Source organism: Mus caroli, unplaced genomic scaffold (assembly GCF_978045245.1).
Source record: "Mus caroli unplaced genomic scaffold, Mus_caroli_1 scaffold_3, whole genome shotgun sequence".
Lineage (NCBI taxonomy): Eukaryota > Metazoa > Chordata > Mammalia > Rodentia > Muridae > Mus > Mus caroli.
In genome coordinates this window covers 17,526,780-17,549,276 of record NW_028227258.1, presented here as the reverse complement: position 1 = coordinate 17,549,276, position 22,497 = coordinate 17,526,780, and the positions used below count along the sequence as shown (strand labels likewise).

The 22,497-nt window shown below is 41.9% G+C and overlaps 1 protein-coding gene and 1 pseudogene across 1 annotated transcript; both read left to right on the top strand.

Annotated features, from left to right (window-relative positions):
- Nucleotides 1-1,205: 1,205 nt before the first annotated feature.
- LOC110291318 (guanylate-binding protein 5) lies at nt 1,206-19,688 on the top strand. Its single transcript, XM_021158401.3, has 11 exons — nt 1,206-1,412; nt 4,643-4,850; nt 5,405-5,532; nt 7,156-7,265; nt 7,860-8,059; nt 8,386-8,628; nt 9,530-9,810; nt 11,000-11,212; nt 11,997-12,099; nt 12,219-12,400; nt 18,596-19,688. The coding sequence occupies exons 2-11, from the start codon at nt 4,661-4,663 to the stop codon at nt 18,713-18,715; spliced, it is 1,770 nt and encodes a 589-aa protein (XP_021014060.1). The 5' UTR covers nt 1,206-1,412; nt 4,643-4,660; the 3' UTR covers nt 18,716-19,688.
- On the top strand, nt 1,795-1,908 carry LOC147005436 (Nuclear RNase P; annotated as a pseudogene).
- Nucleotides 19,689-22,497: the final 2,809 nt, after the last annotated feature.

Genomic DNA, 22,497 nt, shown 5'->3' with positions numbered 1-22,497 from the left:
TTGGCTTGGATTCTAGACAAGTGAGATAGAAGATCTTTCTTAAAGATCCGTTAAGGGAAGGCTGTTTCTTCTTGGTAAAGCATAGCTATTTTATTGACCTATTTTTAAAAATTAGTTTAAGCCACTCAGTGGCTTGAGTTTTGCTCAGAAGAATCGGACTTGGGTCACATCATCAGCAGGTGTTCCAAACGGCACCAAACAGTGTAAGATTACAAAGATACTTCGTTGTTCTTTCTTTTAAGGGTTCATCTAAATGAGCCTGTCAGTCATCTGGACAGGCAAATGTCCCTCAAAACATTGTCACTTCAAACACTTGTTATGCTTGCAGACACATTAAGATGTATGTAAGGAGTGACTACTCCCTCAATGAGCTAAGTACTTAGACACCCCAGGAACCCCTCCCCTAACGTAGATGTGAATAGACCTCCAGTTAGAGATGATAACTTTTTCTTTCCCTCTTTCTATTTTCCGTGATTGGATGCCAGTCCTCAGCCCCCTGCCCTGACGCTCTGGGCTTCCTCGGTCTGTCAGAAGAAACATCCCGACCCACAAGCAGATGCTTACAGCCTTTGGTGACCGAGCCAGTTTGCTGGTGCAGTCTCTAACCCAGCAAGCGTGATTAGCTTTCTTTTTCTTTGCCATCTCTCCCTTCTGGTTTCCTGTACGGTTTGTCTGCTCTGCTAATTTTTTTCCTCTCTCCAACTCCAAAAAAGTTATCCTCAGTTTTCCTAATTCTGTTCTTTATTTCTTTTATATATGGGATTCAAGAACCCACAACATGACGCCCTGAGTTCCTTGTTTAACCTACTACCAACGAAAACAAGTTTTATCCTAAGTGGATGCAGAGACAATTGTAAGAAATGAGTCTTCATGGGGGACTTTTGGGATAGCATTGGAAATGTAATTGAGGAAAATACGTAATAAAAAATATTAAAAATTAAAAAAAAGAAAAAAAATGAGTCTTCAAATAGTACATGAGGTTTCCCTTCAAAACAAATGTGATTCAAAACCATAAAAATTATCACCCTAGTTCAACGGAATAAAATAAACAGCGCTTGAAACAATGACAAACGATGTCAACATTCTCTTTCAGATTGTGGGCAACTTCTGGGAAACTAGTTCAGTGACATTCAAGCCTTCTGCTTTTGAAAATCCCCTACAACTAGACAGTCTGAACTTGTGTAGTTTCAATTTCAGTTTAGAGAACCCTTTTGGAGATTCCTGTTCTTGCGTTTCATAATCAAGTTCTCTCCCAGCTCTCTGGGAGAGGAAAGGAAATTCACAGGGCTGGCCCTTATTTCTCAGAACCAAGCACAGATAAATAAGGGTACAACGAGTTTGTCCTCTTGCAGAGTCCCGTTTGAAGCAGTGTTCTTACTGGCTCCTGCTCCAGCGCTTCAGTTTTTCTTAAGGTAAGACCTGGAGTGGGAAGAGACTGTTAGGGTTTATTTTTTAGACTACTTTATCCAGGATGGGATGCATCCTAGCCTGGGTGCTGGCTCAGCCCCATTAAAGATTAAACAGCAGTGTTCTCAGAGAAGCAGAATTCGTTGTCCAGCAGTCCGAGTGTTTATTCAGTGCCGTTATTGTTTCCTGTTAACGAGAGGGCAGAGTGTGAAGAGATTAAACTGAACAGTAGAAATGACTTCCAACTGTTGATCTCCGCTTGTTCTAACTTCTTGGCATCCCTAGTTGCTGTTTAGAACAGAATCACCTCCAGAATAGCAGGCAACCATACTGTTTGCATGAACAATAGCAAAGCGTGAGCTACGCAAAAAAAAAGGTCTGAGACGAGCCTCGTGCGGCTCTAACCAGTGCTCCCATTGTTGGGAGGTGAATTCCCAGACAGCAAGGCTCTATATGTGGGCCGATGCTTGTCCTCATTGGAGCTTGGGACAAATTCACAGCCAGAGCTGAGAGAGAGAGAGAGAGAGAGAGAGAGAGAGAGAGAGAGAGAGAGAGAGAGAGAGAGAGAGAGAGAGAGAGAGAGAGAGAGAGAGAGAGAACTCCAAGGCACACAGGAAGAGGTTTGCTGACAGCAGTGGGCATTTTCGCTGCACTGCCATCTCTTAAAGGTTCCATGTTCGCTTTTCCTGGGCAGTCACTCACTTTTAAACCCTATTCGTGTTGGATTCTGTCTCTGCTACAATATTGTCTCTACCTTTATACTTTGACGAATCAAAAATGACCTATCTGGCAGGTATGGTCTGGCTATTCGGATCGCTCCTGGGAACTCTTTTGACTTCTTGCTGTGTCCCGTGCCTCATACATATCATACTTAAAGAGCAGATAAGAATATAAATGCAAAAACCGAGCAAACACCAGAAGTTCATCTCCAGCACCTTTCAGTACTTTCAGATTTCTTGGTGACCTTCTTCCCTAGAGTCCTCCCCCTTGTGTGAACATGTCTTTTCTCTTCTCTTCTCTTCTCTTCTCTTCTCTTCTCTTCTCTTCTCTTCTCTTCTCTTCTCTTCTCTTCTCTTCTCTTCTCTTCTCTTCTCTTCTCTTCTTTGCTTTTCCTTTCTGTTCTTTTTTTAATAATTATTTTATTTATGTGTGTGCCTGAGTGTATTTTAGTCCCCCAGGACTGAGGTTATAGGTAGTTATGAGCCACCTGGTATGGGTTAAGGGAACAAAATCCAGGTCTACAAGAGCCTCAAGTGCTCTTAATCACTGAGCCAATATCTCCAGCCCAACCCTCTACTGATATAAATGCATATTGATTTGGTTACGTCTGGCTTGTAGGAAGCAGACTTGTAGGGAAGACTTGAATGACATCATAATGCTACTCAGTTGCAAGGATGAGACTGGAAATCAATATAAGTGGAACCTACAAATAAAAACCCGATTTTATCTAGTTTTATGTATATATATGTATATTTATGTATATGTGTATACATATACATATATATATGTGTGTGTGTGTGTGTATGTGTGTGTGTGTGTTTATGGGTGTTTGCCTGTTTGTATGTCTATGTAACATATGTGTGTCTGGTGCCCACAGAGGTCCATGAGGCATTGGATCCCTTGGCAATGGAGTTACAGACAGTTGTGATCTAACATGTAGGTTTTTGGAATCAAATCTGGGTCCTCTGGGCGAGCAGTGGGTGCTCTTAACAGCGGAGTCATCTCTCCAGCCCCCTAAAAGTTGTAAGACTTTGACAGAGAGAATGTATTCCTGAGTCACAGGCCAAGCTACACAAGACAGAATAATGAATTTAAGAACATGGCTGGGGAACATTCACTATGCGATGACACCAGAGATTTGGCTCCGATAAAAGCATTAAGAATTCCATCCAGATACCATTTGGTGCCAATGTTTAAATACTGTGAATGCTAGAGATGCACAGTACTACTGTTCTTCACAAAGGCTGAGAACCCATTTAAATTAGTTTCTTCTTCTGTTACTGACATCATCCAAAAGCACAAGGGTCCATAAGCCCCCTACCTTTCTTGTGGTTGGTACCATTCTTGTTCTAGCCTTGTAGATCATCAATGCAAGCTTCCCACACCAATATACTCTGCAAGAACCATTCTCACTCCTGCTGTGTACAAATAAGGCAAGCAGAATTCTGTTGACACAGGGTAGCACTATCACTCCAGGAATGGACTGGAATGGAAAGCCCTTGGCACCAGAGATTCTCAGTTCTCGGCTGCTTTCTGGCAAGGGCTTGTGCTAGGCACTTCCTAATGTCCATGCTTTAATGTAGCTCCATCTGTGATTCATCTTCCCCTGCCTGCTCCCATTCAAACAGCTTCTGTTTCGATTTCTTGCTCAAGGGCTTGAGTCATGGTTTGCCCTGCCCTGCCTGAGGATGAGGAGATAATCTGTCTTTATGATCATAAATACAACAATAAAGGAACACATACTTTTTATGTCTGCTAGTGAAACAGGCTCAGGTCTTTTTGTGCTAATATTGAAATGAAAAATAAACTTGATGGAGATCATGGCGTTTTAGCTTCTCCAATGAATAATCAGTACTAAAATGAAAGATAGCTGTCTCCACAATAAAACAGTAAAAAAAAAAAAAAAAAAAAAAAGCAAGTGTTACTTATATCATTCAGTGTACACTGTTTCATTAGATAACTGTCAGAGTGGAGGGATGATGTCTTTTCAATAACTTTGCCAGTCTCAAAAAATGATCAGGCTTTAAAATTTGAGGCTAATAAAGGACATTCACAGCTGTGTAAAAGATGCTTTCTTTGGAAAAAAAAAAGAGTACATGTGCAATTTTAAAAAAATGATGTGTGTTGGCATTATTGCTTGGGGAATAATAAATAGTAAAGTAGGCAGTTTGGTCACAGAGTGACAGCCACTTTCTCCAGGGAAATCAGCAGGTATAAACCAAGGACCATTGGCAAGCCAGAAGCCAGTGGAATGAGCTAGACACTAACTGTCAATAGAGAGGCCAAGGATATGGATTTCCTGTGTGTATCAAGTATTTAAGAGGTTGTGGGGTATGCTATTGCAGGTCTGTGCAGGAATTATTGTGTTTTGCTATTTCTTTTTATGTTTTATTTTTCAATTTCTCAGAAACTCGGGCAAACCTAACGAACGGGTCATTTGTTCTAGGGTTTAGTGGGTAAGATGTTTTTCCTTAAACACTAGAAATTTCAGGTCACCCTATTTCTTCCCCTGCAGAGAAGTAACTTCGCAGACATGGCCCCAGAGATTCACATGCCAGAACCCATGTGCCTCATTGGGAACACCGAGGGACAACTAGTAACTAACCAGGAAGCCCTGAAGATTCTGTCTGCCATCACACAGCCAGTGGTGGTGGTAGCCATTGTGGGTCTTTATCGCACAGGCAAATCCTACCTGATGAACAAGCTGGCTGGGAAGGAGAACGGTGAGTACCTACAGTGTTTGCTGAGTCTTCTCCAGCCACACACACTGAGCACATCCAGTCTAGGGTATGAGGAGAGAAAGTCGGGGACCTTGCTGGCTACAGAAAGCTTGTGTTTGTGCCACAGCTGCTGTTGACATCAGATTGGAGATAAAGGAGAAGCTCTCTCTCTCTCTCTCTCTCTCTCTCTCTCTCTCTCTCTCTCTCTCTCTCTCTCTCTCTCTTTCTGTGACTTAGCATGTGTTTATTCCTCAATATGTTTCTGGAAAAAGGGCAAAACATGTTCCTTTTTTAAGAAGTAAGACATCAGTGAAATAAATTCAATGAAATAAATTCAAACTACCAATTTTTTAGAAGCATGAAATGATGCTTCAAAAACCCATCAGATCCCAACTTTCAGTCCTTAGTATTATTTGCCCATTCCTCTGCATCCGTTCCCACCATCACTGGCCATGTGCACTGTCTTGTCATCTTTGCTCCCTTACATCTTAGCTTAAATTCTCAAGGGAATACATGGATTCCAGACCCCTCTTCCATCTCTCCTGCTTGCTTCCCAGGCTTTTCTGTTGGATCCACTGTACAGTCTCACACCAAGGGGATCTGGATGTGGTGTGTGCCCCACCCCCAAAAGCAAGATCACACTTTGGTTCTGCTTGATACTGAAGGACTGGGAGATGTGGAGAAGGTAAGGAGAGAGGATTCTATTTGGATGGGATTCATCTCCTCATGACTTGAAATATTCATAAAGCAGGGATTTCCCTTCTCACCACCAGTTGAATTGGTATTTTCAGTTGACCTCCGCATGCTGTGTTTTATAAAAATAAAGAATGAAGAACCATGTTAGGTGGAGGTGTGATAAGGTGTAGGGGGAAGGGGGTGCCTCTGTGGGTCCATGCTGAGGCATCCCTTCCTCTGAAGGACCAGCCACACAATGTATAGTATACACTAGAGTTTATTCAGAACATGGTGGGGGTTGAGGGTCTGGGAGAGAGACAGAGAGGGAGAGGGAGAGGGAGAGGGAGAGGGAGAGGGAGAGGGAGAGGGAGAGGGAGAGGGAGAGGGAGAGGGAGAGGGAGAGGGAGAGGGAGAGGGAGAGGGAGAGGGAGAGGGAGAGGGAGAGGGAGAGGGAGAGGGAGAGGGAGAGGGAGAGGGAGAGGGAGAGGGAGAGGGAGAGGGAGAGGGAGAGGGAGAGAGAGAGAGAGAGAGAGAGAAGAGGAGTAGAGTCTAGACTAAATGCCAACACCTCATATTTTTCTCCTCACTTTTAAATAGTCAGAGCTTGTATGCAAGGAGTGGAAAAAAATATCTTCCCAAGGCAGAATCAGAACTGTGATTACTAAATATTTCCAAGGTACTTAAAGAGGGTGGGAGTAAAATCACTGTTACAAACCTAGCCCTGGAGAGATTATGGACTAATAGTGGATGACTGATTAGATCGAGTTGCCTAAACCATGCTTATAGTACCTGTAGTTCCATGATTTTGTCAAAAAGGAAAAAGTCTTCCCAAATGTTTTTCTGTTTCTCTTTTCTGACTCATTGTGTAAACAGTGGACAGCATGGGCATTTTCTCATTAATGCTGGTAAGTGTTGAACACACCCCTCAGCACAATACAGCACTTCAGTTTGCAGCACTTGACTTTTTCCTAAATGTTTCCATCACCACCGACTTCAAGCTTCCAATGTAGAATCCTCCTTGGATTTGGGAAGATGTGCGTTTTATGAACCAGTGTGGCCAAGTTCTGGGACATTGCTAGATCATTCTCTTGGATGTCCATTGTGAAAGAGCTTTTGTTTGTTTGTTTGTTCTTTTTAAATTTTTATGATTTGGTAAGATTCAAAGATGACACGCCATAATTTGAACTTGACTTACTCATCTGCACCATGGAAAAAACAGTTATAAACTCATTTCACAGCATTGTCTTTGATATATATATACATATATATACATATATATATACACACACACACACACATATATATATATATATATATCAATCATGTGTAAGTTCTGTTTGCCCCTGTAAAACTTTAGTTTTAAGTATTTTAGGTATTAAATATAAATATAAACACTTAGATAGACATTAACTCTATTATTCATTTTGCAACTACCTAGGAATCATTAGAAGAAAGACTAGTGAGTTTGCAAGTAACAGATCATTATAAAATTACTGACGACAAGAGCATGCAATATGCATCCCTGAAAATACTCTTGTTTCTTTTGTTAGTGTTTGCACATCAACATCTGATTTTTAGTGGTACTCCCTCAAGAATGACCTGAGACGTGCTTCACATTTGTTCTCATTTCCAGGATGATGAAAAGAATGATACTCAGATCATTGCACTAGCAATCCTCCTCAGTAGCACCTTTGTATACAACACCATGAACAAAATTGACCAGGGGGCTATTGACCTATTGCAGTATCCTTTTGTGGTCCAGGACATCACTGGTCTGGAGAGAGCCTGCCACCTGTACACCTATGAGACCTGGTAGACTAGTAACTATTAAATACAGGAGCTAAGGAGATGGCTCAGTCAGTGAAATTCTCATGTGACAAAGGTCTCAGTCTTTGTCACAGAGAAACAAGGACATGAATTTGGATCCATAGCATCCACACAAAAAGCAAGGCATGGCAGTGTGTACCTATAACCCCAGGCTGAGTATGGGTGTGGACAGGCACCAAGGGCTTATTACACCAATCAGTTTCACATTCAGCAAGAGACTCTGTCCTAAAAATCAAGGTGGAGAGTACTAAAAGAAGATATCCAGTACTAATGTCTGGCCTCAACATATACATACATCTGCACACATAGAAGTGCGCACACACACAAACGCAAACTCTTGTGTACATCACACACATGTGCACACATGTTAAAACATGATGTAGAGTAGAAACAAAGAAAAGAACCTCATTCATGTCATTGATGTGTGGTTGATTCAGTGAGTGTAGAAGAGGTTTAAGGCAGCCTTAGATGCAGCCCCGCTTCTGGCAGCTTTCCTCAATTGTGTCTCAGCAATGTGACAGAACTGACAGACTTGCTCCGGACAAGAAACTCCTCTGATTCCAATCAAACTGAGGGTGAGGGACCTGCTGACATGAGCTTCTTCCCAGACTTGGTGTGGACTCTGAGAGATTTCTTCCTGGACCTGGAAGCCAATGGGCATGCCATCACATCAGATGAATATCTGGAGAATTCACTGAAGCTGAAGCAAGGTAACAGAGCTTCTGTTTGGGAAAAAGAAAGAAAAGTACCCAGGATTATTTTTTAATAATGCAGCTAAGTATATCATTTTCCATATTTCCCTTCCAAGCACTTCTATAAAATAATAGTGATTATTTAATTGAAAATGAACTAACAGTTTCAATATTAAATTCCATTAGTCTCCAGTTATTGAACAAATTTCTCTCTTTTATTGTTTCCTTTACTAGTTAGGTTTAAATCTTTATGCAGTATCAGGGGAAAGGACATTTATATAAAGCATATAGATTAAAGTGGATATAAATTATATTATAGACAAATCTTGTATTTCCTTCTCTAGGTAGTGATGAAAGAACTCAAACATTCAATCTACCGCGGCTGTGCATACAGAAGTTCTTCCCAGTAAAGAAATGCTTTGTTTTTGACGCTCCTGCTCTTGGAAGTAAGCTTTCCCAGCTTCCAACACTCAGCAACGAGGAGCTGAATTCAGATTTTGTGCAGGACGTTTCAGAATTCTGTTCTCACATCTTCACCCATTCTAAGACCAAGACTCTTCCAGGAGGCATCCAGGTCAACGGGCCTCGTGAGTACTTTTTAAAAGATTTTATTCCAACTCATCATAGAGAGTAATGGACACACAGAGAATCTTTGTTGATGAATTGACAAATGGGTCAGTATTAGTCATGATGGAAATTCAGTGTACTGTGTTCAGAAACCAATACACTTCTAGTATTTGTTTAGTAAAACCTCAGAGGTACATCAAGTTTAATAAGAACAAAGATGTGAAGTGAGAGAAGCTTTTACTCTTGAAACACATTAACTCACGTGGGTTGACCATATCTACACAAGTGAATTTTTATTATGTGACACAGTATTTGATGATTGCATCTTAATGCAGAACCCCATGATTTTGAACTTGGCAAATGCTTATGATAACATGAAAGGAATCTGTGTTACCTTCATTAAGAAGCTGGCAAGGAAGAAAAACGAGGCAGTTCTGGCGAAGAATAAGATCTAGATCACTGAATCCTATTTACAGAGGAAATTAACTTATACCACCTTGATTGTGATGGAACAAAACAAAAAAGGGAAAAGGTGAATGAAATAGAAAACTGAGAGGGAAAAAAAAGGGAAAGGAAACTTAAAGAAGCAAAGACTTAAAACATTTTAATCAAATTTATAACCACAACTTTGATATGATCATCTTATTTCTTTATGTAGGAGGATAAAATGTAGGCCATCACATAGATCTTGAGAATTCTATTTTTCTTCTTTCAACAAAGACTAGCTTATGTTTTGTTGTTGTTTACATATGTTTTTCCTCAAAGAAAGAACAACCTGTCTTCTTAATCATATAGTTCGTCTGGGCCATTTGAATATTGTCCAGAATACTGAAAGACTTCAGGAAATACATAGTTAGCATTATCAGAGTGAATTCGTGTAGACTCCTGGACGTGATACAAACATCTTTTCCTTTTCTGAAGGTCTAGAAAGCCTGGTGCTGACTTATGTCGATGCCATCAACAGCGGGGCTCTGCCTTCCATAGAGAACACAGTGGTAACCTTGGCCCGGAGGGAGAACTCGGCAGCAGTGCAAAAGGCCATTGGTCACTATGATCAGCTGATGAGCGAGAAGGTGCAGCTGCCCACAGAGACTCTCCAGGAGCTGCTGGACCTGCACCGGACCTGTGAGCGAGAGGCCATAGAAATCTTCAGGAAGCATTCTTTCAAGGATGAGGATGAGTGTTTCCAGAAAGAATTGGAGGTCATTATTTTCTGTATTTGTAATAGACATCAGGGTCACAGAAGGCAAGAATACTTCTGCAAGATATACAATAAAACTAATAAAAACAATCAGTTACCACTAGTCTGCAAAGAGATGACAGTCACTTATGTGGCCTTGGTCTGAGTTTATTTAAGGATCTTGACATTCACACACACACACAAACACACACACACACACATCCTCCCACCTGTCCTATGTTCTCCCCATGGGAAAAAATTATTTTACTTTATTAAAGTTCTTCATTAAGAAAGTATTTACACTTTACTGATCAAGTAGATAGAATTGCCTTCACATCTACTAAGATACAATGAATGTAGAATAAGCAGTCGAAGACAGTGATTCGATTTCACACTCATCCTTTTTCTTTTTTTTTTTTTTTGGTTTTTGAGACAGGGTTTCTCTGTATAGCCCTGGCTGTCCTGGAACTCACTTTGTAGACCAGGCTGGCCTCAAACTCAGAAATCCGCCTGCCTCGGCCTCCCGAGTGCTGGGATTAAAGGCGTACGCCACTACGCCTGGCGATTTCACACTCATCTTGAGGTAGAAAATCTGAAAAAAAATGTTGTTATGAAGTTGATTGCATTTAAAGTTATGGTGCCCAGTAGAGCTCTGCAATCATAAAAATCACATCTAAGGTAGAAGTAATCTCTTGCTAAAAGAGTTTCAACTAATCCTAACTAAATTCAATGGGACACACACACCACACACACACACACACACACACACACACACACACACACACTAAGAAGGGTTTCTATGGATAACGGAGAAAAGGTGAGAGGAGGTTACAATGGAAACCAGGAGCGAGTCTCAACTGTATAAATGCAGCAAAATGTCAAGCTATGAAGGAATAAAAAGAACATGACAGGGTGTCCCTACTCATACAAGTTCTTCCTCACTTTCCCTTAATAAAACAACTTAGTTAATCTGCTGTTTAAAAAATGAAGAAACTTCTAGTGCCAAATAAACATAACTTTGTTCACAGACTATTCCTCTTACAACGTTCCCAGCTTCGATAAGGATATAATCTTATATACATTCCCTAGGTTTCTAAGAAAATAAAATGTAGATTCTTTTGAAAAAACAATTCTCAGAAATGCTGAAGTGTATCTAAGGTCTCCATGTTTGTGTTTGTTTGTATTTTTGTTTTGTTTTGGTCCATCTATAGAACCTACTAAGTGCAAAGCAGGATGAGATTTGTAAGAAGAACGTGGATGCTTCTGCAGCCCTCTGCTCAACCCTACTTCTGAGTATTTTTAAGCCTCTGGAACAAGAGGTGGCACAGGAGTTCTATCACAAACCAGGAGGCCACAAGCTCTTCCTTCAGAGGATGGAAGAGCTAAAGGCAAATTACCGTCAGCAGCCAGGGAAGGGAACACAGGTATCCTTCATCCCCAGTACAGGTGAAGTGATGTGCTCTATGTCTCTGCCCGTGAGTTTCTCTTCTGCTGCCTGGACATGTGCCTGACACAGATGTTATGGTGGAGAGCTTCATTGACCGCTGTAGATAAACGCAAACCATCGCTGTGATCATTAGACTTCCGTGGTAGCCATCGAGGTTAATGACCATCAAAGGGACTAATTGGGATGACACAGGCAGAATCTCCGTTAGTGAAGCCAGTTTAAGGAAATCAAGTAACTGATTGGCTTAAAAGGCTTTTAGTCCATGTGTAGATACATTCCAGGGTTCAAATGATGTAATTCATTCTCCTTACTTTATTATTTATTTCCAACCTCTACTTCATTTTTATGCTTTGTTTTCCTGATTGTTGGCTTGGTTTCCAAGCAGCTCCCCCACCTGCTGCCAAAGCAAACTAAAACAAAAACAAAAGTCTCAGATGCCCCAAGTTTAGCTTGCCCATAGAGATGTACACCTCAGAGGAAGCAAGTGTATCTGCTCCAGCACCCATATTAGTTTTTTAAAACACCCAAATGTTCATGTTTATATACCCATAAATAAGACTGGTTCCTGTAGCATTCCTGGGTGCTGTGACTGGCCTGGCTAGTATCATTCCCATGCATGAGGATTGATGGAGAGTCCCATCATGTATGTACTGGCTGAGCATCCCTCAGGAAGGAGAGATAGCGAGAGAAGAAATAAAGACATTTCTCAGGTTGCAAATTAGCATTTCCTAATTATAACAGCATCTTTTTGGGAGTTCCAGGCTGAGGAAGTGCTGCAGACCTATTTGAACGCCAAAGAAACAGTGAGCCATACAATTCTACAAACAGACCAGGTTCTCACAGACAAGGAGATCCAGAGGAAAGGTGAGCAGGAAATGGAGCCAGTATTACATGATGTACAGGAAAGCTAACACTAGCACAGCCTGCCTTTGCAAGCAGAGAGCACTGTAGTTTTCCTAGTGTCTTGTTTTCCTTTTCCTCAGCGGAGCAAGAAAGAACAGAGGCTGCCCGGCTTGAAGCACAGAGGTTGGAGGCTATTCGCATCCAGGAAGAGCAAAGGAAAGCAGAGATAGAGAGACAGCATCAAGAGCAACTGTGGCAAATAGCGATGGAGAAGGCAAGATTTGCGCGAGAGCAAGAGAGGATCCTGAAGCAGAGGGCCCAGGTACTTGTGAACTAATTCCCTCTCAAGTGTCACTCAGCTACTCATCCCTCTCCCATCTGTCAAGGTGACGGTCTGAGGAGGAGAGACGGGCTCAGGTGATAGCTCAGGGCAGGGATGCTAGAGCCAGACTGTGGGGCGTCAACCCCAGTACCACCTTTTACCAAATATGTTTTTGCAAGTTGTCCCCTCTCTCTGTACTTTGGTGTGAGAGACCAAATCTTTTGGGTTCAGATTCCATCTTAGAGAACTTGACCTGAGGTTGAACTCATGTTAACTAACAAACTGACATCCTAGCACCAGTTTCCAGGCTACCTCCCCCCACCCCCAACAAAACCTGCATCTAGCATCTCTTTCCAGGTTATTCCCCAACAAATCTACACCCCAAGGTTACAGAAGTTAAGTTTATGGCTCCCAGCACCAGCCAATTATGTTAAAGGCCATAATGCTCCCCACCTCCCAATTAGATGTGTATTAGGCTAGATACTCTCTTTTTGCCTCTATAAATACTCATCTAAAACTGGGCTCAGAGCTCCTGCTTTGTCAGGGTTGATGGGGAGCCCAAACTTGAGGCTAGATCCTAATTCGATTACCTCAGAATCGGGTCCTTGGTGGTCTTTTTGGGGTTCACGAATGTTTTCTGGCACAACATATTGGTGTATTGGCCAGGAACTCCAAGGCCTCCAGGACTCAACCCTGAAGGTCTCAATGTCTGTCTGAGTCTGTGAGTCTGTCCATGTGTTTACGTATGGTAATTCTTGCCTGTGTCTTTGTTTGTAAACTCTGAGTGGTGCCACGTCTGTAATTCTGTTTTGAAATGAGGCCTTAAATCTGTATCTGTAGGCAGAGGCAGTTAAAGCAGGCATGCCAGGGGACCTTGGCCACATGGGACCAGAAGACATTCTGAGTTCTGGTCTGGGGTGGGCATGGCCTTGGAGAGCCAAGAACACCCACTGATCTAGTTACTTTTGTTCCTTCCTGAAGGGAAGGGACAAGTTTAAAAGACAATTTTTTTCTTATGTTTTATGTTTATTGTCTCTGTTATGGGGCTATTTTGATAGATGTTAATATAGGACAGGTGCCTTCAACTCCATTAAGTTAAAACTAGGGGACAAAATCTTTCTGTCATCATTAGGAAAACTTTTCCTCTCCAGACAACAGGCAGCCCCACCTTATTCAGTCCCTCAGGTGGGATAGCAGCTGTACCACAGGCAGCAACTCTGATACCACAGGGGGCTGCCTTCTGAGCCCGAGTCTTTCATCCTGCTCTTGTGCACAGAAAGGCTGGTTGGTAATCAAGAAAACCAACCTCATCACTATTGGCCTGTTGCAACTAGTGACTTTATAACTAGAGAACTCAGAACTCCTCCTTTACAGTAATTAATCTCTTAGAAATAGTCCTCTTTAACCCCCACCCCCACCCACCCAGCCCACTTGGCCTGATTGCCAAAAGCTCTTGCAGGTTCTCTTCATCACAGACAGAGGCTAGGAAACTGGTTCTTGGCCCTACTGGGGAACCCACCAGCAACCAGGAAGCTATTGAGGCTGGCTTTCCCTTCAACCCACCCAGATTAGGACTTCAACCCTGCTAACGCTAAGGAGAGACTCTAAGTCTTACTGCCAGGCTGACTGGCAGGTCTCGAAGTGGCTGTAAGACAGCCCACCAATTTGGCCAAAGATAAATAAGGTATTAGTCAGAGAAATGAGGAGTGGTCTGCAGCTTTCTTAGAAACGTTCATAGGGACATTCCAAAGCAGAAGCAGCAGCAGCTGTAGCTTTTATCAATCAGACAGCACCGGGTACTAAGAAAAAGCTCCAAAGGGTTCAGAGGTTAAGGGAAAAAAAAGTCTGAGTGGCAGAGAAAATGCTTAATAATAATAATAATACTAGAGTGCAGAGGAAAAGCAGTTGAAGGAAGAGAAACAGAGAAAAGACAGTAGAAAAGAGCAGAAGCAACAGATTCAAGATCTGGCAAAGATCCTGTTGGCTGCCACCGCTGAACCAGAGGACCATAGGAGACGTCTGAAACAGATGGCTTCTAGAAAAAGTGATAAAGGGGGGGACCTTAAAGATTGAAAATGCCCCCACTTAGAAAGGAAAGAGAAAACCTGCCCACTTCCTTGTTGGTAATAGAGCTCAACATTCTGTCTTGCTGAAATCTGAAGAGTTCTCTTCAACAGTTTATAAATGACCTCTTGGGGTCTGCAGAAACCAAACAAAAATGCCTAGAAAGGCCTCCTAGAAACCCTGGGAAATTTAGACTATCTCGAAGGCCCTACTCTGCCAACTACAAGTGGCCTCCCTAGATCTGGGGGAAACATATTAAGAGAAGGTCAGAGATGGCTCTCCGAGGCCAGAAAGCAATTTCTATACCAGCTTTGGGGTTGCCAGAAGAGATTAAGCCCTTCTATCTCTTTATGGATGAGAGAGCTGAGTCCCAGTTGCCAGAGATTGTCCCCCTCCCTCTTTTGTGCATTACAACACCTACAGCCCTCCTGGATAAGGATGCTGACAAGCTGTCACTGGGCCAAATCCTGACTATCACCAATGCCAGAACGACTCGTTACCTGTCTCTCCTCTTAAATCCCCCTAAGATAAACTTTCAGGTCCAGCTGCCCTTAGCCCGTCTACCCTGCTGCCTGACCCAGGCCTTGATGGGCCTCTGTATTACTGTTCAGACATTTTGACCCATATCCATGGAACCAGATCAGATCTTCAGGATATCCCCTTGATGGATGTATGGTTCATCAATGGCAACAGCTCCATTGAGAAGGGACAGGGGTATGCTGTAGCAGTGGTTGTCTCAAATACTGAGATCATATGGGCAGAGCCACTCCTGGCAGGAATGTCAGCCCAGAAAGTTGAACTGATAGCTCTAACCAAGGTGTTAGAGCTGGGAAGGCACAATGCCTTTACTACCGCTTGTGTCCACAGGCCTATTTATATAGAGAGACCTAACGGCAAAAGAAAAGACTATCAAATATAAAGAAAAAAAATCCTCTCCCTACTAATGGCTCTATGGGTGCCTAAAAAGCTGGCCATCATCCATTGCTTGGGACACCAGAAAGGAAAAGACCCAGTTTCAGAGGACAACAATCTCTCTTGCCTTTGACTTCCCAGGAGCCAGGGGACCCTATACTCCCTGACCAGCCTAAGTATTCAAAAGATGGCATAACCTGGACTAGAAATTTTCCCATGACACAGCGTTATGTTGGATGGTAGAGAACAGCAGATTACAAACTCCTTGAGCCAGAAGAAATGGGACTACACACTCTCAGAAGATCCACCGCTCTTCCCACATGGGCGTCTATATAATACAGGATTTGCTAATATCTGGATTTCGGGTGCCAACTCAAAGATAGTTGAGATGGTCAAAACTGGTAAAGCCTGCCAGCTAACTAATATGGTGGATAATGAGAAGAACCCTGCCAGTTGGTTCAGAGGCACAAAGCCTAGACTCTACTGGGAGACAGACTTCACAGAGATAAAAACCAAGAAAATGTAGATGTAAATATTTACTGATGTTTATAGATGCCTTTTCAGTTTGAACTGAGGATTTCCTCAGCAAGCATAAAACTACATCCACGGTGACAAAGAAGGTCTTAGAGGACATACTACCAAAGGTATGAACTTCCTCAGATGATAGGGTCAGACAGTGGACCAGTGTTTTTGTCCCATGTAAGTCAGAGACTAGCCAGTATTCTGTAGATTGATTGGGAACTTTATTGTGCATATGGACCCCAGAGTTCAGGACAGGTAGAGAGAATGAGCAAAACTCTAAAAGAGACCTTAACTAAGACACTGGCAATGACTGAGTTAACTCTCTTTCCCTTCTCTCTCTACTGGGTGTAAAACTCCTCCACCACCCCTCCCCCCTTACCAGATGGGACTCACCCTTTTAAAATCATGTTTGCGTTACCATCCCGCATTATTCTTGACGTACAGGCAAAGGGCATCCCTGGGTTCAATGATTGCCAATTGCTAGATGATCTCAAAGGTGTCCAAGGGGCTCATAAACTTGTTTGGCCTACACTTCATGTTCTTTATGAAACAGGTCTCCCTCCAGCCAGGGGTCATTAAAATCTCATTTAAATGTTTCTGTGTTATCATCTTGACACCATCCATTGCCCTGAAGTTTGACAGGATGACAGTGGTAGATCCATCACATATCCATTTGCAGTTGAAGAGGACCTGACCAGCAAGAGGAAACTCAGCCTCAGGACTCTTCCTGTCTCCCATTGATGGACCCTTCACCCACATGACACAAGCTGCAGGGCCATCATAAGAACTGGGAGATGACAACCCTGACCCCCTCTAAGACATGGCTAGTTATGTTATGAGATAACATGTCCCACCTCCAAGATTCTCTAGGCTCCATGCAGAGATAGTCAGAAAATCAATGGCCGGAATTAGAGAGGGCCTTACTAAACATTAGAGAGACTTAAATGGTTATGGTTATAAAGAGTCACTATCAGTCCCTCCAAAACCTAGACAACAAAGCCTATGAGCTCCAGAAAACGCCATGTTTGGGCCTCCTAGTTACCTGAGAAAGGGAGGAATGAGAGACCCAAATCTTTTGGGTTTAGACTCTATCTTACAGAACCTGACCTAAGGTTGAACTCAAGTTAATTAACAAACTGACACCTAGCACCGATTTCTAGGCTACCGCAGTCCCCAACAAAACCTGCATTCAGTACCAGTTTCCAGGTTATTCTTCAACAAATCTATACCCCAAGGTTGTAGTTCTTCCCCTGGCACTTCACTTCCTAATAACCACCAATCAGAAAAAAAAAAAAAGCAAAAGTTGTTTATGGTTTGATTCCCAGCATCAGCCAATTATGTTAAAGACCATAATGATGTCCCCCTAATCAGATGTGTTTTAGGCTAGATACCCTATTCTTGCCTCTATAAATGCTTGCCTAAAACTAGGCTTAGAGATCCACCTTCCTGCTGGGTCAGAGTTGTCAGGGAGCCCAAAGCTTGGGCTTGAATAGAGACCCCAATGTGATTGCCTTGGGATCAGCTCCTTGGTGGTCTTTTGGGGGGTTCAGGAATGTTTCCTGGCGCAACAGGTGCAGTGTAGAGGCAGCAACCACATGTGTTTTACAAGATTATGATAGTAAATGCTTAAATATTTGGATTTAGAATGATGTTTGGCACAGAGTGTGCATAATCAATTATTAAATAAGAATGGAGGCATTTCTTGATCACATTAACTACCTCTGCTCTAGACCATCATGTGTCTTGATCATGGTGGGTTTTTGTTGTTGTTTGGTTTTTTTACAGGAAGTTTATAGTCTGTGTCTTCATTCCTGTTTTGTCTTACCCATTGCTGTTTCTCATGGTCTACACCTTTGTTTCTTTAGTCCTTCAGCACTTAGGAAGCAGTATGCATGGTTTATCAGGTACAAAGCCCTTTGGATGAATTCACTGATCTAACCATCATGAAGAAGAACTCTTGTGTTCCTAGCACTCAGGTGAATTCTGTGACTTCCCACAAAAATAGGCCAAATGCAGGCATCACACACCACACAAGCTTGCAGGCGGGAACTTCAGTACTGCTGCTTCTGCAGAGTGGATGTGAAATTCTTAGCTATCAATCCTAAAACACTGTCCCTATCCATTCCCTGGCTTGCGAGTATGTCTACAGGCAGTAGCTCTCTTAGGGGCTACTCTAACATAGTTTTGATATCCCGTGCTTTCCTGAAAAGCAAAGTGGACAATCACTAGCTGCCAATCAAAGTGTGGCGAACCCACCCTAATCTTCAGCCAGGACTCAGAGGGCTGCACTTGACACTCTGGGTGGCAGGTTGTCACCTCAGTGCTCTGTATACAGCCTCTTGTAGAAAAATATCTGCCACTATTCCATGTGTAGGTAAGAACTGAAGTGAATATGTCACTGAGATTACCAAGGAGATTTCTCCATCTGAGGAAGAAGACTGTGTTGGAATGGAATTCTAAAGACACTAACAGCTCAGAGATTGATATATGCTATGTCTGAAACTGGAGAAAAAGGATGAAATGTGATAGAATGTTTGTAGGCGACATATACTGATGGAAGTGAGCTTTTCAGGGATTGTCTTCCTTACAATCAATTGACTTAAGTAGGGAAATGCCAATGGTTTAGGAATGAGACCAGAGTTGATCCTAGGGTTTTGTTGTTGTTAAGCTTCTATGTTTCTGTTTATTGCATTTTAGGAAGAGGCTGATAGAATCAAGGCAAAGCAGGAAGCTGAACGCAGAGCACTTCAACAGCAGCTCCAACACTTGAGGGACACGAGGTACCACTGTAGACATCCCGACTGTGTTATAAGCTAATATGCCAAAACCTGAGCCCTCCATTTCTTCTTGCTTCTTATTGAAGACACAAAGGAACAAGAGACTGAAGGACTTCAGACAATCAAAAGTTAAGAAGCCTCAGTGCCCCCTGTCGAACTGCCATATTTGTCTCAAGATATTTTATGTTACTCCGGGGGTGTTAGTGGAGTAGAACTTGGCCAATATCTACAACTCACATGGTATCTCTTCTTCTGGTGGACATAGGAAGAAGATACCAATGAGAAATCAGAAAAGATTCATATTTCTCAACAGGGTGGAGTTCCCTAGTCTGTGGCAGTGGGCTGGCTCTTCAGTACAGTGTACTGACCATCTGCATGTTCTTCTTCCTTTCCGTTTCTTTCTTAGGAGCCCAAACACATTATAGTCAACCTTGTCACATGGTTAACGTCATGTCACTCACACATGGAGGGAGGTTTGTTCCTCTAGAATTCTGCTGTGTCCACATTCTATCTCTTGTCACGTGATTAGTGGTAAAGAAAGTCTCTTTAATTTTGATACACAAAAATCACCATTTGTCTGTTTCCATTTTTCTTCCTTAAACTCTATACTTGCCCAGGTATATTGCTCACAGGAATTCTTAACCACAGGAATGACACTGATTTTAAATCATTTTGATGATTTAAAATGTAAAGTTTTTAAATGATTTCTCACTATTCTAAGCCTGTCTCTGTTTCGGGGTTGATTTGCTTTATTTCTTTAAACAAAAACAAAAACCAAACCCTGTGCTTGGTTTTTCTGTGTGTCTTAAAATTCTTTTAATTACATGCTGTCCATTGTTGGTAACATAATTAAGATTGATAGATTTATGCTTGGAATGTGCATTTCCCTTTTATATTGAGATGTATCTGGCAAGCATTGTCTCAGTGTAGTTGTTCAGCTGGAAATAGCCTTAGTTTGTTCTAATAAAGTAAGTAGCCCTTGCCTTTATCTATCCAGAAGGCAATGGGGAGAGGGAGAGAGAGGGAAGGAGGGAGGGAGGGAGGGAGGGAGAGAGAGAGAGAGAGAGAATTACCTGTTTGTGTTAGTCTCATTCTGTGTTCAATAAAATGGAATAAAAAATAAAATTCACTAAATTGATTCGCCTGTATGTCTCAACTTTATATACTACAATTCTTGCTCATACTGAAATTCACATGTCATAGGACAGAAGCACCTGAGCAGAAGCAAAAAGTGGAAACTTAGATAAAATGTAGCATTTTTAGCACTTATAACTACATTGATTAACATTTATTTTCTCATTTTAAATAAATAAATATTTTGGAGCTTGAATAGTTACTATTTCATTTAGAATAGAAATCAAGTTAAATTAGCTTCATGATGTTTCAGTCCAGATAGACAGCTCAGAGCAAGCAGGAAACATAATCTGCAAGAACAATCAACAAAATAATAGTGATTTCTTCTGAATGACAGCATTAGGGAATTTTACATACAAACTCACATCTATCTATCTATCTATCTATCTATCTATCTATCTATCTATCTATCTATCTATCTATCTATCTATTTATCCTACTTCTATGAATGGAAGAAATTATGTTAATAACATGAATACATTTTAAGGAATGGTGAAGGTGGAAAGAAAGAAAAGAAATAAACACAAACCATGACTTCTATACTTGCTGTTGGGTAATAGCAGGAGGAGCCAGCTGGGGTGGCAGAATGATGGCATGTGATCAGATGTTGTTTGTTTATGCCCATCCTTCAGCCTCTGCATTTGCTCCCTGCATACCCTGAGTCCCAGGACACAGGGGTCTTCTTTGGGCATTCACTAGGGTCTGAAGCAAAGAGTATAGGTAGGCCACCCATTACTTTCTTCCTAAAGTGGCCTTACAGAGTGAGAGACCAAGCCCTAGGACCTCTGCAGAGATACCGCAGTGCGATTGTTTCCTCTTAGATGCTTCTTGGCATTTTCTGTCAGACTTTGAAAAAATTAAAATGATGCTCATCTTACAGATGGCTTAGCTGCCAAAATGTGTACTTTGTATGTTTTGGTATATAGCTATACTTAATATGTTCCATAGATCTCACAATGCTATGAAATATCCAATCCCTTTGTACTAACTATCCATGAAAATAACTATAAGGTTTGATTTTATCTCTTTATCTTGTACATTTAAACAAAATGTATGATTCATGCATACATCAACATAATATTCTAGGATTTATCTCATTCTAGTTAAATTCGAAGTTATAATCTCTTTGGTTTCACTATCTCAGCCCTCTGCAGTAAGAACAAAACCCTATGTTGGCAAACAAACAACAAAACCCTCATGCCTTTTAACTTAGTAAACTCATATATTCCTTTCCTTGGAACTCAGAAGTAGACATATGCAAACAACACTTACACCTAAGGCTGAGAAAAGAAATGTGAAGAAGGGCTGAAAGATTGTAAGACACAGAAGACAGAGCTCCTGCTGCCAGACAGTGTGCCCTCGCCAGAACTCGGAAAATGTACCCAAGAAATCTCAACTGTATTCCTGATGAAAACTGGTATAATGGCAACATCAGATGCAATGCTGATGTGGACAGGAGAGATTCCACTCGATTGCACTCCTACAGCTACAGGAAGTCATTGGGAGCTTTGAAGGAGAACTGGTTTCTTCCAGAGAAAAATCCCCAAATACGTAGCCCAACCTCAAACGGGCACATGTATAGATGCATATATGAACAATGTTAAATGGACTCAGTAGTGTGTGTGGTGTGTGTGTGTGTGTGTAATTATGCATCCATTTTGTACATTACTGGATCCCAAGCAAGAAAACCAAGCTTTTTTCCTCCCAACAATGATGGCTTTGAATTTTACCATCAATTTTCCAGCTTCAGCCCTATCTGTCCACTGTCTTTCTGACTCTTAAGTTTCTTTGCACTGTTTGCACTAAATTACTCATTTTACTTTACACAGTCATATGCTCTTGTAATCCTGCCAGAGGAGAACATATTATTTACACCATGCAGCAAAGAGCATGATCCTGTAAGCCTCGGAGATTATGACTTTGAACATGCTCTACACATTTTTATTTCAGTATTAATTGTATTGACTTGACTTGGTCTACTATTGAGCCACAAGTTTCCTTGATGATTTAAAATCCCAGCCACTGGAGACTTTCAGATAGTTAACAACCCACAGGAACCAAGCCCCAGTCCCCAGTATCCTGGGCCTTAATCACTTCCAAAACTTGATGGCAATGACAAATAATAGGAATTAGAAGACCCTGCCGTCAGAGCCTTTCTCTGTCCAGGTCTTGCTCTAATGCCTGGGTTCAGGTTCAAGGTCTTCTCTCGATTGTCATCTTCACTGATGAACCATTTGTCTGATATCAGCTATGGAATGAAGTCCTGACAAGTTCAAACAAGATCTGTAAAGAAACATGCAGATCCATTTGAATCCTGAATCCACCCCTTACATAGATGGGTTGAAAGAGGAAAAACTGAACTTTTCCTGAACTCTCTTACCCCTCCCATCCAGAGACTGTTCTCGGAGCACTCCTGAACTTTTTACCCCAAGGTATCCCCTCCCAATTGAAAATTGTTCCAGGAACATTTTTTAGATAAAGGGTCTCCTGGAACAAACCTAGTCCTACCCCTCCTAACTGAGGACTGTTCCAAGAACATTTTTGAGATAGGGGCCTCCTGGTACTACCCCAGAATGTTCCAATAGATCGAGTACATTGCCAAAATATAGGACACGACCCCTTGGTGACGTAAAACTTGTACTTTTCCCCTGGCTATTTCCTATAAAAGCCTGTGAAAATTTGGGCTGG